The 15934-nt window shown below is 42.5% G+C and overlaps 1 protein-coding gene across 2 annotated transcripts; it reads right to left on the bottom strand.

Moving 5' to 3' along the window:
- Positions 1-686: 686 nt before the first annotated feature.
- On the bottom strand, positions 687-15913 carry LOC113418239 (perlucin-like protein). 2 transcript variants are annotated; one of them, XM_026677022.2, is made up of 6 exons: positions 15127-15278; positions 5589-5675; positions 4815-4946; positions 3907-4061; positions 2223-2323; positions 687-1201 (listed from the first exon to the last, which is right to left on the bottom strand). In XM_026677022.2, the coding sequence occupies exons 1-6, from the start codon at positions 15143-15145 to the stop codon at positions 1072-1074; spliced, it is 624 nt and encodes a 207-aa protein (XP_026532807.2). In that variant the 5' UTR covers positions 15146-15278; the 3' UTR covers positions 687-1071. The 2 variants fall into 2 exon arrangements, with proteins under 2 accessions (XP_026532807.2, XP_087811740.1); XM_087955614.1 differs by lacking the exon at positions 15127-15278 and adding an exon at positions 15727-15913 and having other exon boundaries at positions 929-1201.
- Between the last annotated feature and the right edge of the window lie 21 nt (positions 15914-15934).

Here is a 15934-nt window from a genome sequence, read left to right as displayed (position 1 = left end):
AATTATAGGGTAACTCTCATCTTCCAAAACATTACTTCCACTGATGACAAATTCAAGAACTAGAAATATGGCTTTCAAATGTAGTAGCTTCTATTTCTAAATTCCTAGCAACTCCTTGCATTTTCTTATCATTATCAGTTTGTTATAGGAATTTAGGTAGTTCTGAGAATGAAATTTCAAGTATAAATTCACATGAATCCATTTTATTCCCATGATTAAGTATTTGTAGGAATTCTTTCTCACGAGCATGGACTAAAAATCCCATATTTACTATGCTGTTGTGTTATCCTCAACCCACTTAGGTCAAATATTATTGGAACAATATTTTGAACTGAACAATAGTAAAGCAATTACAATAGCATGCCATCAGGATTACTATCAAGGCAACAAATATTTCTGCCAGAACAACTGAACTATGGAAACTTGCTCTCCTATTTTGGGATATGTTCCCAATTCTTTGCATACAAGAAGACTATGCACAATTATTTGGTCTACAAAATCTGCCACAAGTGTGATGTTTCAAGCCAGTGTCAAGCTATTGAATCTATTCATAAATGTGCAGCTCTCTTTGGATAAAACAGAGCTATTTGATGAAAAATTCAAAACAAAATAACTTTATTATGGTCATTTAACCATTGCTAAAAAATTATATAAAAGCAAAAAAAACAAAACCCATTGAAAACCTCTAGAGTAACAAATAGTTTTATTAAAAATTCTTTGTTTGCTACATTAACATTTTAAGTCACATATTAACTTTATGCAACTATTTTTCAAGTTAGAATGATTGAACATGGATGTTTCTTCTTGCTTAAAATTACAACTCTCCTTAAAAATATTTAAAATATGCTCCACCTTATCATCTTTTTTACCCTTATCTTGTTTCAATGTAATAAAAAAAAAAGGCAAATTGTGTTTGTTAGGCAGCAGCATCTCCTAATTGGAATGTCTTACTCTGATTATTGCAGCATTTTAAAAATTGTAACTCCATAAGAAATTAGATAGAACCCATCAAACAATGAAGTACATGATTTTTCAAAGAAGAAAATGTAAAGTTTATAAAATTGCAAGTTTTTATGTTTGTTCTTTTTCACAGATATAAGGTAAATATTCTGTACAAGCAATTTTCTTTTTCCTACTTTTGGAATCTTTCCAAAGATTATACATACAGTTTTCTTTTTCATTATTTTCAACAGATTGAGTCCTGTTAAGAAGAGTGACAAGCATTAATTATTAGAATAGGAAGATCTTTCCTACAGTGTCAGTTAAGAATAAATAAATTCAGGATGACTTTCAACCTAAGGTTCTTACAATCTATTGGAACCAAAATTAAAGTGATAGTTTGCACGATACTTAAATACCACAATTTAATCTCTGCAATATCTCAGTATATAAATGGTTTCATTTGTTTTTTATTTCATTCATTTTCCTCCCTCACCAATCCCTGCAGGCAGGAAGAAGAGGAACCAAACTATATTTATTTATTCACTAGATTTATGTAGCTGTCCATCTCACACGTGAATTTTTTTTTCTAATGGGATAGCAATTATAAAAACTCCAATAGCACTTTGCAATCCACTGTTGACAGATTAACTATGCAATTGTGTTTGAAGGCAATTACAAAATAATATATGAGATTTGGAATAAAATGGAAAAAAAAGTGTCTGATCTTTCTACAAAGATTTGTCCCAACTGTAATATCTAGCTGACTATTTGCCAATTTTTCCCCTTGCCTCTTCTTCCCAGCATACCCCACCAGTCAAACTGGGAAGGCAGCCATGAACAGAAAGCCAAGCTGCCCGTCATCCTTTCCTCACTCAGCTCTAAGTGCCAGTGAACCTACCAATACACATTTCCTCCTCAATGTTGCTCACAGCTACGATTTTCCCTCGTCTCCAGACTCTCTAGAATGGAAGAAGAGGGAAACCTTGAACAGCAGCCTACAATAGAATCTCCATGAAGCAGATTTCTCTGGAGCAGATAAAATGAATGTGGCAAGTGACAGTTTGTCCTTGTAAATAAGTGGTTTTGAAGTACTCCACATACTCATGATATAAAGATGTCACCATAACCGGAAAATATCTTTAAATGTTTTGAAAAGTCTATTTGAATTCATGCTTCTATGACTACTTTCCTGGAGGTTCTTTTTCTCCTTTTCTCTCCTAAAAGATTTACCATGAAAAGAGCAATCAGAGAAAGAGCCGTCATCAGTAACTTTTACTTACAACTCTGGAAAGGGTCTGCCATTTATCCACATCCACTTGTCTTTAGGGTACCTCCTAAGGCCAATCCAATAGCTAGAATTTTTTAGACGGTCCAGAAATTCCTGGGGAAAAATTAAAAGCAAAAAGGATTGTATCAAAGACTGGACTTGTGACTGAGACCCAATTCACTGAATTAAGGCTACTGGTGGCATTCACCCAAACTAGGATTGCAGCAGATTTAAGTTTATTGAATTTCACTTCTCTCAAAACAATCCAAGATATTAGTAAAAGCTGCACCTGAAAATTCTTTTTTTAAAAATACAAACACTTGAGATGTGAATGAATGAATCCCGATGATTTATATTGAAAGGAAAATTCAAAGATTTCCAGAACACCATCCAGCAGCAAGCTTCAACAGATAAATCAGAGGACAGATTGGGATTAACAGTGGGGTCAATTATCTTTGTATCTTTTCCCTGTTGCATTCAAGTATAATTTGAACATGCTATGGCAAAATTCTTTTTTTTCCCTGATGTTGCTTTCATTTCATCCTCAACTCATATCTGAGGCACTTTGAAATCGTCTTTATCTGTTTTGGCGTTAAAGCAACACCACCCCCACCCCCTTAAATTGGCAATAGACTTGGGAGTTTTAAAATCAGCTGTCTCACATTCAGATCAATATCATAGTCAAGTAACCCCTAGGGATGGAATTGGTGTGGCATCTATTGGCCATTTTGCGATGATGTGGGCAGATGCAACTGGTCTTCGGGTCCTTGGCATTATATTCCAGGGGCATTCTAGTTGAGGCAGAGTATTGTGGTGGCCTAGGGGTATAGCTCTCGCCTCACAATCAGGAGGCTGTGAGTTCGATCCTAGGTAGAGGTAGATATTTCTCTCTCTGGGCACACTGAGAATATATCTACTAAATAAAACTCTGCATTGGCAACAGGAAGGGCATCTGGCTAGTAAATACTCAGCTTCATTCAGTTGCCCAGACTCCACCCCGCAAGGGATTATGGGATCATTAAAAGAGGATCATGATGATTCTACTTGAGGCAAGTGGGGGTTCTGTTTTATTTCACAGTGGACTCTCCTCTGTACCTACTAGATTTCCAAGCCAATACTTAGCAGCTTAGATTACCCCGAATAGCAGCTGAAGAACAGTGATGAGGGGGTTAGTGCAAAGAAGAGAGAGGGAACTCTTCTAACTCTTGTCCTTCTCACAATATAAATCAGAACACTACCATTTAGCAACAAGCTAGGTCCGAAGGTTCAGGTGATAAATTTGGAATGACAATCAGATCAGTAATTGTTATGCCAATATATATATTTTAGTATGCATTGGAATAATGCAGCTTCCATCTGGAATCTCTCTTAAGCCTGTGTACATGTCAGCTAGATAAAAGTGCTTGCATTTTTATATCAAAAAAAAAAGAGAAGGCTTCTTTTTTAAGGTTTCTAATCTTTAATAAAACAGAGAATGTTCAGGAGATATCATCTTCTCTTAAAATGTTAAGATTTATTTCACATACTTAATCTTTAGGAAACAGATGGCAGAAGAAAATTTGAACTATGCGCAATTGTAAAAGTTTGTACTGTATTGTGCCTTACTTCTTGTAAGAATAGGGCTAAGGATGAGGGAATCGTTGCGGGGGCGGGGACGACTTCAAAGTGCAAGACACCCTGTCTAAAGAATGGCTCACCTGTTTATCCGTGTCATTTTTACCATCAATCACGACCAGGTGAGCTTTGAGGCTTTGGCAACTACTCATTGCCATCTCCCAAGGTTGCTGATCAGCAGAGAAGTAGTAGCAATTTGTCTGGAACTTCAGCCAGCCTTTTGGACACTGAGGGATAACTGCAGGGCACAGAGCCATGCAATATAGTAAGTAAGAGAGTATTGCAAGGATTCTATACTTCAGTAGTGCTATGCCAACTATACCAACATAATACAAATACAAAACATCTGCTATCATACTTCCTGGGACTTATAAAAATAGTAATAACCAAAATAAATAAATTAAAAAGAAAAGAACAAAAAAGAAAGAAACTCAAAGAGCAGATTCAATGGACCATTAGGTCTTTTTCTGCTATTAATTTTCTGTTTCTATGGCATTCCTCCAGCCCTCCACTTATTATAGCTTTAACACCAGCAAGTATAATTTCCCCAATCTCTGGATAGCTGAGGCACGTATATTTCTGAAGACATTCTCCATTTCTACAGGGCCAAAGATTCCATCATTTTTAGAGTAACACTGAGAACTTTTCTCACCAGGGGATCCCTACTTTTTTGCTTTCTGTAGGAATCATTCTGGGATTGCTGAGAGCACATAATTCTCCTCTATCTCTGCATCTGGGTGACTGAATGAACCAATCATCAACCATACAAGAGAAATGCAATAGCATGAGTCACCTGCAAAGTTGGTTGATTAGAAGGAAATGAAAGTAGCATAGTGAACCTCTTGTTTTCTGGGGAACTATTTCATTATAGCTGTATTTTTCAATGTATTTTTATGGCCCATAAGTGAGTTGTCTCATAGCATAGATTGATAATGACAACGAACACAAATAAGCACATCTGATGAGGAAGCAATTGAAATGCTGAACATACATTTCAAACAAGCCAGCAGAAAAGCAGCTGTTGCCATCAACAGGGATACACACACCAAGATGTAAAGGATGATCTTAGATGCTCTCGATGAGATGCAACCTGTATGACTGGTAATCCCAAATGAAGGCACCCCTGTAAATAACCAATAGAAGGCGAACTGATTAGTTAGTATATTGTGAGATAGCTGATAGTAGAAAGCAGAGCAAGTGTATATAAGCAGAAGGAGGCATGTGTACAAAAGTGACAATATTGAAAAGAGCCCATGCCTGAATAACTTATCTCTCCACACCACCATTGGGAAGGGGACATTGTGGGGATTAAAAGGAAAGATGGCATAACATGGGTCAAAAATAGTGTTATCTTGGCCATACGCCATCAATCTTTATACTTTTTAAACCTGCTTTTCTGAGGGGACAGAGGGATTTAAAAGGACAACCAAGAGTTCTGATTTACAATTTATTAAGATTCTATACAATTCAACAGAGCCACCTAGACCCCAAAATGCTTCAGGATAAAACAAAACAAAACTAGAAGACTACCAACAATTTCATAATCAAATATTCATAAGATCATCATCTCATTCTTCTGGTAGCACTGTTAATAATATAGCATTTAAATAGGCATGAATAGGACATGTGGGGGGATAATTGAAATCATAAGTATTCCCCCCCCCCCATGCCCATTGAGACTTCTTAATCTTTCTCAAACTAGAAAAATCCCCCCTGATTTTAAATTTTAATTCCTAGATGTTTTATGTTTTTAAGAATTTCATACCTGACTTTGCTTTCATTGCTTTTTTTCTGTTTGGACGTAGAACATTCTGGTAATTTCTTTCAGGATCATCAAGATTGCTTCCAAAGACTAGAGAAAGAAACACTGTTAAGTATTGCTCTTCTTTTTAAAAAAACTCTCAGGACTGCATAAGTTGCCATATAAGATAAGCTTCGTGTAGTTTGTGTTAGATATTCAATGGGGAAAAGTCCGTGATGTCAGACTTCCCTCATTGGTTCATTTTCCAGGCGGGAAAATGAACAGCCATCAGTGGCTAGAGTTGTGGACGGCAGCCTGTAAAAAGAACAGCAGGAACACCCGACGGCAGTCTTTACTCAGAGCAGAATAAAGAGATCTTTTCCCTCTCCCCGTTGTCCTGCCTCTTCAATCTAGCCCATATCTAACACTAGTGACAAAGGTGGGATTCTAGAAGAGAACAAAGGAAAGCAGGTATAGATGGATAATTTCTTACAACAGAACACTTCCATCACTGTGCTGATCATCAGAATGTACACTCACGCTCAACCAGAATCTTTTGATCCAACAAGGCATGACTGGGTTGTGTACATGGGACAATTTCAAATGTTTCTAGAAGCAAATTCACTGCATGATACAACAGAACAGAGGAAGAGAGCTCTATTCCTGGGATATTGTGGGAATCGCCTCCACAAAACAGCTAGAACCCTAGCTGCAACTAAGATGTGAAAACAATGGAATGGAAAGAATTGCAGAAGATGTTAGAAGAACATTATGCTCCTGCTGCATCATCACTGGCTCACCGACTTGACTTTTACCGCAGAGAACAGAAACCAGGTGAGACCATAAATGATTACCTTACAAACCTACGAGATATTGCCGCAGGCTGTGAGCTTGAAAATGTGGAAATAACTTTAAGAGATAGAATTATGGTTGGAATGAGAGACCTGAGATTGCAAAGGAAGCTAATAGCTAAAAAGAGCATCTCTTTAAAAGAAGTAATAGAGGAAGCCCGAGCAGCAGAAATCTCGGAAAAACCTGCAGCTAAAATTGAGAAGTTCGAAAGCGTTCACTCAGCATGGGGAACGACCACCAAATATCAGGGAGAGGGGGAGATTGGTGAATTCTCCAAAGAGGAGGAAGAAATACATAGAGTAAAACCAGATAGAAGATCAGGGCTGCAAGGGGTGAGCCAGAGACCCCTGCGGTGTGCAGGCTGCAAAGGAAACCACCCCCGGGCGGTTTGCAAATTCAGGGATGCAATCTGCCGTCGATACGAGAGAAGGGGGCATACTGCTGAAGCATGCAGAGCAAATCTGCCAGCATACCCCAATCAGAGACAAGCAGGTTTCCCTAATCAGCCACGTGGTCCACAACAAAGGGGATTCCAGAGACCGCCAAATTCAAATTACAGGGGGGAAGAGAATAGAATGGAGAGGGACAGAGACTATGAGCACACAATAGTGGGGCATTCTGACCCCCATAAATCAAAGAAATTCAACATCACAGTGATAATAGGAGAAAAACCTTGTGATATGGAAATTGACTCTGGATCCTACATATCTATGGTGTCCTGGACAACTATAAAGGAAGCAATCCCTGGCATAACTCAACAACAACTAAAACCACAATGTTTAATACTAAAAGACTACCAAGGAAACAGAATTCCCATATTAGGAAGAGGATTTTTTCCAGTAAAATTCAGAAACTTCACCGGTGAATTGCCTTTAACTATCATGGACAAAGAAGTACTAAGCCTCCTCGGGATAGATTGGTTTAGAGCAGGGATGGGCAAAATTTTTGGCTCAGGGGCCTCACTGACTTTTAAAATTTGACAGACAGGCCGGTCAGCACAAGATTTTTTGGGAATCGCCCCCCACCCTTTCCCCACCCTTCTTCTCCTCCTTCCCCTCCCCTCGGAGGCCCCCTGAGTCAGGAGTTGCTACTGCCGGCGCAGCTCCACGCGGCTCCAGTCCCGCGTTGCCTCGGGAAGGGAAAGGCAAAAAGGAAGAGCCGCGGCGGCGCTTTGCAATGGCAGCAGTGGCACCGGAGGCTCAGGCTCAGCAGCTCCTGGTTTTGCCTTTCCCTTCCCAAGGCAACGCGACTGGAGCCGCGCGGAGCTGCGCCGGCGGTAGCAACTCCTGACAGCCCCAGCCGGACACCTGAGCGGAGCCCGGGCAGAACTGCCTGTTGCTGCTGCGGGCGTCTGGCTGCCCAAGTAAAGAACCGCACCAGCTCAGGGCAACTGTGAGGAGCAAGAGGGGAAGCCAAGGTGCTCATTTCATAGCAGTCAACTTCGCTCTCTTTTGCTCCAGTTAGGTGCTCCCGGCATGCACAAGGAGCATGAAGGGAGGCAAACACCGCACGGATGCGTTTTAAAAGTCAGAGAACTTTGCCCAAGACTTCTCGTGTATTCAGGGGCTACACCTCTCCCAACGATGAGTTGGTGGCGATCTAACAAAACGTCTTCCAGCTCTTAAAGATTGACTTTAAGAGCGCCCCCATGGAAGAAGCCAAGAACGAAAACAAAAGTAGAGGCGGCGGGGGCAACAAGGGCATGTGATGGGTCCCCTCCCAGGTGACAGCCAGGGCTTTGGCACCTACTTTTTTCCTGAGGTGCGGTGTCTGCCTCCCTTCATACTCCTTGTGGAGGGACACACATGCCCCGTCACCCCTGCCGCCACTACGTTTGCTCGGCTTCTTCCATGGGGGTACTCTTAAAGTCGACCTTTAAGTGGTCCCGGAACATCCGCCCACCTGCCCGGCACCCGCCCTCCCGGAGCACACTTTCTTCCTTCTCCTGGAGAACGTGCCTCTTCCAGCCCAGCCTGGCCCGGCCAGCCAGCAGGTGACCACATGTCCTGGGGCTTGTCGCGAGATGTCTGCAGCATGCTCTGTTCTATGTGTCAGGCCCAGCAAGTCCGAGCAGCCGGCGCATAGAACAGGGTGGTGCCGGACTATTGGAGAAGCGGAGCAAAGCCGGAGATTAGTAGCTGCCTCTTTCGGCGCAGAAAGCTTCCCCCAACCAGCCGGATGGTCTCCTTCTCTGCCTGTTTGTTCTGTATGGCCGACGAGGAGGAGACCAGCCGAGAAGCGCGCTGCCAGGTGGGGGCCACGCGGCGCAGGGCAACACGCCACCGCCCGGCCCTGGTGAGGGAAAGCAGTGGGCGTTCCCCGGGTGGCGACCTCGGCCCCGCCACCAGGGAAGCGGCTGCCCAGCTCCGTGTTGTGTGTGCAATTTTTTGGCGCGCAGGGCGGGGTCTCTTTTGGCCGGCCCCGATTTTTTTTTCAGAGGGGAATTTTTTTTCCGGAGGCGGGCCGTATTAAAATGACCAACGGGCCGGATGTGGCCCGCAGGCCATAGTTTGCCCACCCCTGGTTTAGAGCCATAGGAGTGAAGGTGACCATCCACACCATGCAAGCAGAGGAGTACAATCAAATGAGAGAGGACCTACAGACTGAATTCAAGGATGTTTTCGATGGGAGCCTAGGCAAGGATATGGGGACCCCTATTTCTTTTAACCTTGATCCAAAAGTTCAGAATAAAACCAAGGCGAGTCCCTTTTGCCCTGAGGCCCAAGCTGGATGAACAATTAGATAAACTAATAGCCCAAGGAGTCTTAGAGCCAGCTGATCACGCGAAGTGGGAGACCCCTATAGTCACTCCAGTTAAGCCAGATGGGTCCATTAGAATCTGTGCGGATTATAAAATTTCCATAAATACCGCATTGCAACAGAGCACATACCAGTGCCAGTAGTACATCTGTTGCATTCAATAGGAAAATGATAATTTTTTTTGCCAAATTAGACTTGGCTCAAGCTTATTAGCAGTTACTTGTGGATGAAGAAACAGCAGAAGCTCAGACCATTGTAACACACAGGGGTGCTTTCAAATGCAAAAGACTGCAATTTGAGGTAAGCATAGCCCCACGACTATTTCAAAGCTTAATGGAAAACCTACTACAGGGCATTGGGAGGATGGTACCTTATTTTGATGATGTCCTCTTGGCAGAAGAGGACAAAGAACAACTTAAACAAAGACTAAGGCTCATTTTGAGCAGATTTCAAGAAGCTGGCCTTAAATTCAAAAAAGAGAAATGCCACATAGCAGTACCAAGTGTTGAATTTCTGGAATATCTAATTGATGAGACAGGTATACACCCCACAGATAGTAAAATAAAAGCAATTAAGGAAGCTCCCACTCCAACAAACAAAACAGAATTACAAGCTTTCCTGGGACTTTTAAACTTTTACAGTATTTTTCTACCACAGAAAGAGACAGTTGCTGAACCGCTTCACAGACTTCTTGATAAAAATGCAGAATGGACTTGGGGGCACAGAGGAGCAATTGCATTTGAATCCATAAAAGGACTCCTAACTTCTAACAGTATTCTAGTACAATATAATGAAACATTACCTCTTTTACTATCATGTAATGCATCCCTCTTTGGGGTAGGGGCCATTCTCAGTCATAAATTCCCAAATGGCAGAGAAGCACCCATTGCTTTCTACTCAAAAACTTTATCCAAAGCTGAATGAAATTACAGCCAGTTAGATAAGGAAGGTAGCAGGCATTAAGCGTTTTCACAAATACACTGCTCAAAATGAAATATTCTTATTAAATACTTTGTTCATTACATTGTTGAATGTGCTGACAACAAAATCACACAAAAATTATCAATGAAAATCAAATTTAGCAACCCATGGAGGTCTGGATTTGGAGTTACCCTCAAAATTAAAGTGGAAAAAAACACTACAGGCTGATCCAACTTTGATGTAATGTCCTTAAAACAAATCAAAATGAGGCTCAGTAGTGTGTGTGGCCTCCACATGCCTATATGACCTCCCTACAATGCCTAGGCATGCTCCTGATGAGGTGGCAGATGGTCTCCTGAGGTCTTCTCCCACACCTGGACTAAAGCATCCCCCAACTCCTGGACAGTCTGTGGTGCAACGTGGCGTTGGTGGATGGAGCGAGACATGATGTCCCAGATGTGCTCAATTGGATCGAGGTCTGGGGAACGGGCGGGCCAGTCCATAGCATCAATGCCTTCATCTTGCAGGAAGTGCTGACACACTCCAGCCACATGAGCTCTAGCATTGTCTTGCATTAGGAGGAACCCAGGGCCAACCGCACCAGCATATGGTCTCACAATGGGTCTGAGGATCTCATCTCAGTACCTAATGGCAGTCAGGCTACCTCTGGCAAGCACATGGAGGGTTGTGCAGCCCCCTAAAGAAATGCCACCCCACACCATTACTGACCCACTGCCAAACCGGTCATGCTGGAGGATGTTGCAGGCAGCAGAACGTTCTCCGCAGCGTCTCCAGACCCTGTCACGTCTGTCACATGTGCTCAGTGTGAACCTGCTTTCATCTGTGAAGAGCACAGGGCGCCAGTGGCGAATTTGCCAATCTTGGTGTTCTCTGGCAAATGCCAAACGTCCTGAACAGTGTTGGGCTGTAAGTACAATCCCCACCTGTGGATGTCAGGCCCTCATACCACCCTCATGGAGTCTGTTTCTGACCGTTTGAGCAGCCACATGCACATTTGTGGCCCGCTGGAGGTCATTTTGCAGGGTTCTGGCAGTGCTCCTCCTGTCCCTCCTTACACAAAGGTGGAGGTAGTGGTCCTGATGCTGGGTTGTTGCCCTCCTATGGCCTCCTCCACGTCTCCTGATGTACTGGCCTGTCTCCTGGTAGCGCCTCCATGCTCTGGACACTACACTGACAGACACAGCAAACCTTCTTGCCACAGCTCGTATTGATGTGCCATCCTGGATGAGCTGCACTACCTGAGCCACTTGTGTGGGTTGTAGACTCAGTCTTATGCTACCACTAGAGTGAAAGCACTGCCAGCATTCAAAAGTGACCAAACCATCAGCCAGAAAGCATAGGAACTGAGAAGTGGTCTGTGGTCACCACCTGCAGAACTACTCCTTTATTGGGGGTGTCTTGCTAACTGCCTATGCTTTTGTCTATTCCATTTGCACAACAGTATGTGAAATTGATTGTCAATCAGTGTTGCTACCTAAGTGGACAGTTTGATTTCACAAAAGTGTGATTGACTTGGAGTTACATTGTGTTGTTTAAGTGTTCTCTTTATTTTTTTGAGCAGTGTATCTTTATGGGAGACAATTTGAACTAGTCACAGACCACAAATCACTCCTAGGCATCATAGCAGAAAATAAACCAACACCAAACATATTATCCCCCAGACTGACAAGATGGACTGTTTTCTTAGCTGCATATAACTATTGCCTTATACATTGACCGGGCAACACCATAACTCATGGAGATGCACTCAGCCGTTGCCCCCTTCCAGAACCTGTTGAAGACCCAGCTCCAGCCACATCCATACTCCTCATTGAAGACATTGTCACCGGCCCTATCCCAGCATCAGAAATAGCCAATCAATCAGCCAAATACAAAACTCTGGCATGTATTTTAAACTGGGTGTTGAGAGGATGGCCAGAAGAAGAGGTGGAAGGTGACTTTAAACCATTTAAAATCTGGCAAAATGAACTGTCTGTAATTAAAGAGTGTTTGTTGTGGGAGGATAGAGTTGTGATACCTGGGAAGCTGAGAGAACAAGTCTTAAGAATGTTGTATGAGGGCCACCCACGGATAGTAAGAATGAAAGCATTAGCCAGAAGTTATACTTGGTGGCTGGGAATGGATAAGGAAATTGAAAAATGGGTTGCAGCTTGTACGCCTTGTCAGGAATCCAGACCTGCACCCGCTTCAGCACCAACCCTAGAATGGGAATCACCAAAAGCACCTTGGTCTAGAATACATATAGACCTGGCAGGGCCAATGCAAGGGCAAACATTTCTAATAACCGTTGATGCATATTCAAAGTGGGTGGAAGTAACAATAATGAAAACCACCACAGCAGATGCCATGATTAAGATATTGAGGAAATTGTTTGCCATACATGGATTGCCAGATGTTGTAGTATCAGATAATGGGTCCCAATTCACAGCAAACAATTTTGAATGCTTTCTAGCTGAACCGGGAATCCGCCATACATTATCAGCACCTGGACACAACCAGAATAATGGGCGGGCAGAGAGAGCCATAAGGTCCACGAAGGAAACCTTAGCAAAAATAGGACCAGGGGATTGGCAAATGAAAATAGACAAATTCTTAATGAAACAACTTATCACATTCTCAGCTGCCACACATAGAAGTCCAGCAGAATTTTTAATGGGGCGGAAGTTAAGATCAGAGCTAGACAGATTACACCCATACTACAATCCAAGCACACCCACAGATTCAGCGAGTAAATGTAGATATTTGAACACAGGCCAATTGGTCTATGCTCACAACTATGCAGGGGGCAGGGGGGGCATGGATCCCTGCACGAGTAGTGGAAGTCACAGGCCCCCGATCTTATAGAGTAGAACTAGAAGATGGGAAAATATGGAGCAGACACATAGAACAACTCCGGGGATGATTGGACCAGGATCAGAATGACCAGAAAGCCTCAGAGACAGAAACCCAACATAGAGTGGAAAGACTAACCCTGACAACTAAAAATACTGAAAACACAAGCTTCCCCACTTTAGGACGGAACTCAAACTCGAGTATACCACAGGATAACTTAGCTGGGGAGGGGGGGAAATCCAGCAAAGAAACTCAGAGCCCTCTGTTTCGTTGGAGCCAGCCCCGCCCTGAAAAACCTTGAGGCAGTTCAAAAGGGCTGGCTCTGGAGTGACAACAGACCCAACTAGTCAGGTTGCCACTGCTGGTGAGGCTGAAGTGCGAAGGTCCAGTCACACACACAGGAGTCCCGCCTACGTGATTATGTTCTGTGAGTAAGAGCTGATTGGATGAATGCTTCTTCAAGGAGGGGAGGAGTGTTAGATATTCAATGGGGAAAAGTCCGTGATGTCAGACTTCCCCCATTGGTTCATTTTCCAGGCGGGAAAATGAACAGCCGTCAGTGGCTAAAGTTGTGGACAGTAGCCTGTAAAAAGAACAGCAGGCACACCTGGCGGCAGTCTTTACTCAGAGCAGAATAAAGAGATCTTTTCCCTCTCCCCGTTGTCCTGCTGCTTCAATCTAGCCCATATCTAACAGTTTGATGTAGAGGTTAAGGTGTTAAACGGCCTAGAAACCAGGATACTATGAGTTGTAGTTCCTGCCTTATACATGAAAAAGTAGCTGGGAGAGACACACTCTTTTAGCCCAACTAAGAGGAGGAAGGAATATTGGTACGTTCAACACTTGAGCAGTGTATGTGTATATGTGTAAAAAGGCTTCAGCCACATATTATGTTAGAGATGAAATCAGGTGAAAATAATAGGTAAGTCAGAGAGGGCTGTCTCAGGCCCAAGGAAGGAGAAGAAATCACAGTCTCCCGCTTTCTAGCCTGGTTCCTTAACTCACACCAAATTTGATACTAACTTGAACATGTCTCTTACCTCTAGTCTGCCAACATTCTGTTCTAAAGAGTAGGATGCAGTGGCAGTGTGCAATTGCTTTTTGGAATTCTGTATTTTGAGCACAATCTTGTTTCTCCTGTATGAAATACTGATGTATACCTATATAATGCACTGCAAAGACCCACTGAACTCCTGGATATTCCTGAAGTTGACTTTAAAGATTCCATGTGAAATGGACTGATTACAGGGTCAGGTTGATCCTCAGTCCAAACTAGAGACTGTTCTCGCTTCACAAGTCAACGGGCTTTTCCTGTTTTCCCAGATATTTGATGCCTTTATGTCTTGCTCTCCCTTTTCCCACATTCTCTCCCCTTTGGCAGTAGATTATTTGGGAGGTGGGGGAGCTTTGAATCAGTGATGATCTCTGGTGACCACTTAGAGAACTCCCTGAGGTTTTCTTATCAAGATTTAAGAAATGCCTCTTTTGCCACTGCTTCTTTCCTGGGGCTGAGAGAGGCAGACTAGCTCAAGGTCACCCGTCTAGCATCGTGCCCAAGGTAGAACTCATGATCTCCTGCTTTCTAGCCCGGTTCCTTAACTATTACACCAAAATGGTTCTCATGAAACTTGATGCTAAGATGGGCTCTTTTTTTCCCTTTATGGCACTCATTGTTCTGATGAGTAGCCCAGTTGATAGATTACAGGCCAGGAGGAATGTGAACTGGGGTGAAGTTCTGGTTGGCATCACTCTTGATAAGGGTCCAGGAGCAAACTGGGGATGATACGTAGGAATTTCATGTGGACAAAATGAAAGAAGCGGTTACTAAAGCATCTCTGTGTTTTGGCCTTTTGAGGCAGTCTGAACTCCAGAGTTTCCCATAATCATTATGTTTTTCTTTGAGATATGTCTCATATTTAAAAGCATCTGCTGATTTAAGAGTTTAATCCAATACATAAACAGGATCGGGTTGCCATAGAAAAAGATAGCTTTCATAATTATTATTATGTATTCTAAATGGTCTGTGATTAGTGTGTGCATGTGTATGTGTGTGTGTAGCATATGTATAAATATGTGCATGTATGGGTATATATTTTTTCTTTTGAGAGAGGGCATCAGAATTTCATTTTTTAATGTGTGTCAGTATGTTTACCAAAAAAAGTAGTCTTGTTCCTACCTTTCCTCTGGTCTTCCATATGTTCCACTCCTCTGGTATGATAGCTCCAGAAATTTCTTTTAAAATGAGATCCAGCTACTTCCCCCAAAACAATCAGTGTTTTATTTTGAGATGATGACAATGCTTCTGTATTGCAAAACTCCAAGAAGTTCTTCCTGTAGTTTAGATACCATACAAACAAACACAAATACTTCCATACTGAGACTTTTAGCTGCTCACTCAGTCCCTTCATTGAGTGAGCGCTAGCAAGGAAAGAAATGGCAACTTTATGGGGTAAAATGTGGTGAATGCTCTGATAAATCCAGATAAAGTAGATTTGTTTCAAAGAAAGGCAGGTTATTAAGGGAAAGGAAAAAGTAGAGAACCACAGAGCTAGGAAACATGAAAAAGGATTTCAAAATATTTGGGGACAATAAACACATATGAACTTGACACTGTCATAGACACTCCCATAAAAAAAGTTTCCCATTGGGAAAGTGACTGTTGAAGTGTTTTGAATTACCCAAGGCGCAAAGCAAAACTAATTGTGCAATTTTACTGTACAGTTCAAGTGTGGAATTATCTCCTAAATTAAGCATATAATCTCTCTTTTGAACTCACCAGTATTTGCTCTAGCAGCCATTTCAATTATGACAAACTTTAACGTGCTGAGAATATCATTTTGCAGCATTCAGCTGTTCTATGAAATAAAATAAGTTTACATTCGTTTACTGTAATGATATTTTATATCAATCAACCCTCCCGTTGTCTTCCAGTTTCTTTGAGCTTGTGACGCCTGTTCGAGACAGTTCCGTGTCTCTTTACCGCC

Source organism: Notechis scutatus, chromosome 2 (assembly GCF_049901735.1).
Source record: "Notechis scutatus isolate UNSWTSFEM ecotype Mainland chromosome 2, rNotScu1.2, whole genome shotgun sequence".
Lineage (NCBI taxonomy): Eukaryota > Metazoa > Chordata > Lepidosauria > Squamata > Elapidae > Notechis > Notechis scutatus.
Note: the sequence above shows the minus strand (reverse complement) of the source record. Positions and strands in the feature narration are given on the sequence as shown.

Coding starts and splice junctions, on each gene's coding strand:
- LOC113418239 (XM_087955614.1), bottom strand. CDS start 15,796: ATGCTGCAAAATGATATTCTCAGCACGTTAAAGTTTGTCATAATTGAA. Junction 4,062..4,814: donor TCTGCTGGCTTGTTTGAAAT/GTATGTTCAGCA, acceptor TGTGCCCTGCAG/TTATCCCTCAGTGTCCAAAA. Junction 1,202..2,222: donor GGCAGACCCTTTCCAGAGTT/GTAAGTAAAAGT, acceptor TCTTCTTAACAG/GACTCAATCTGTTGAAAATA.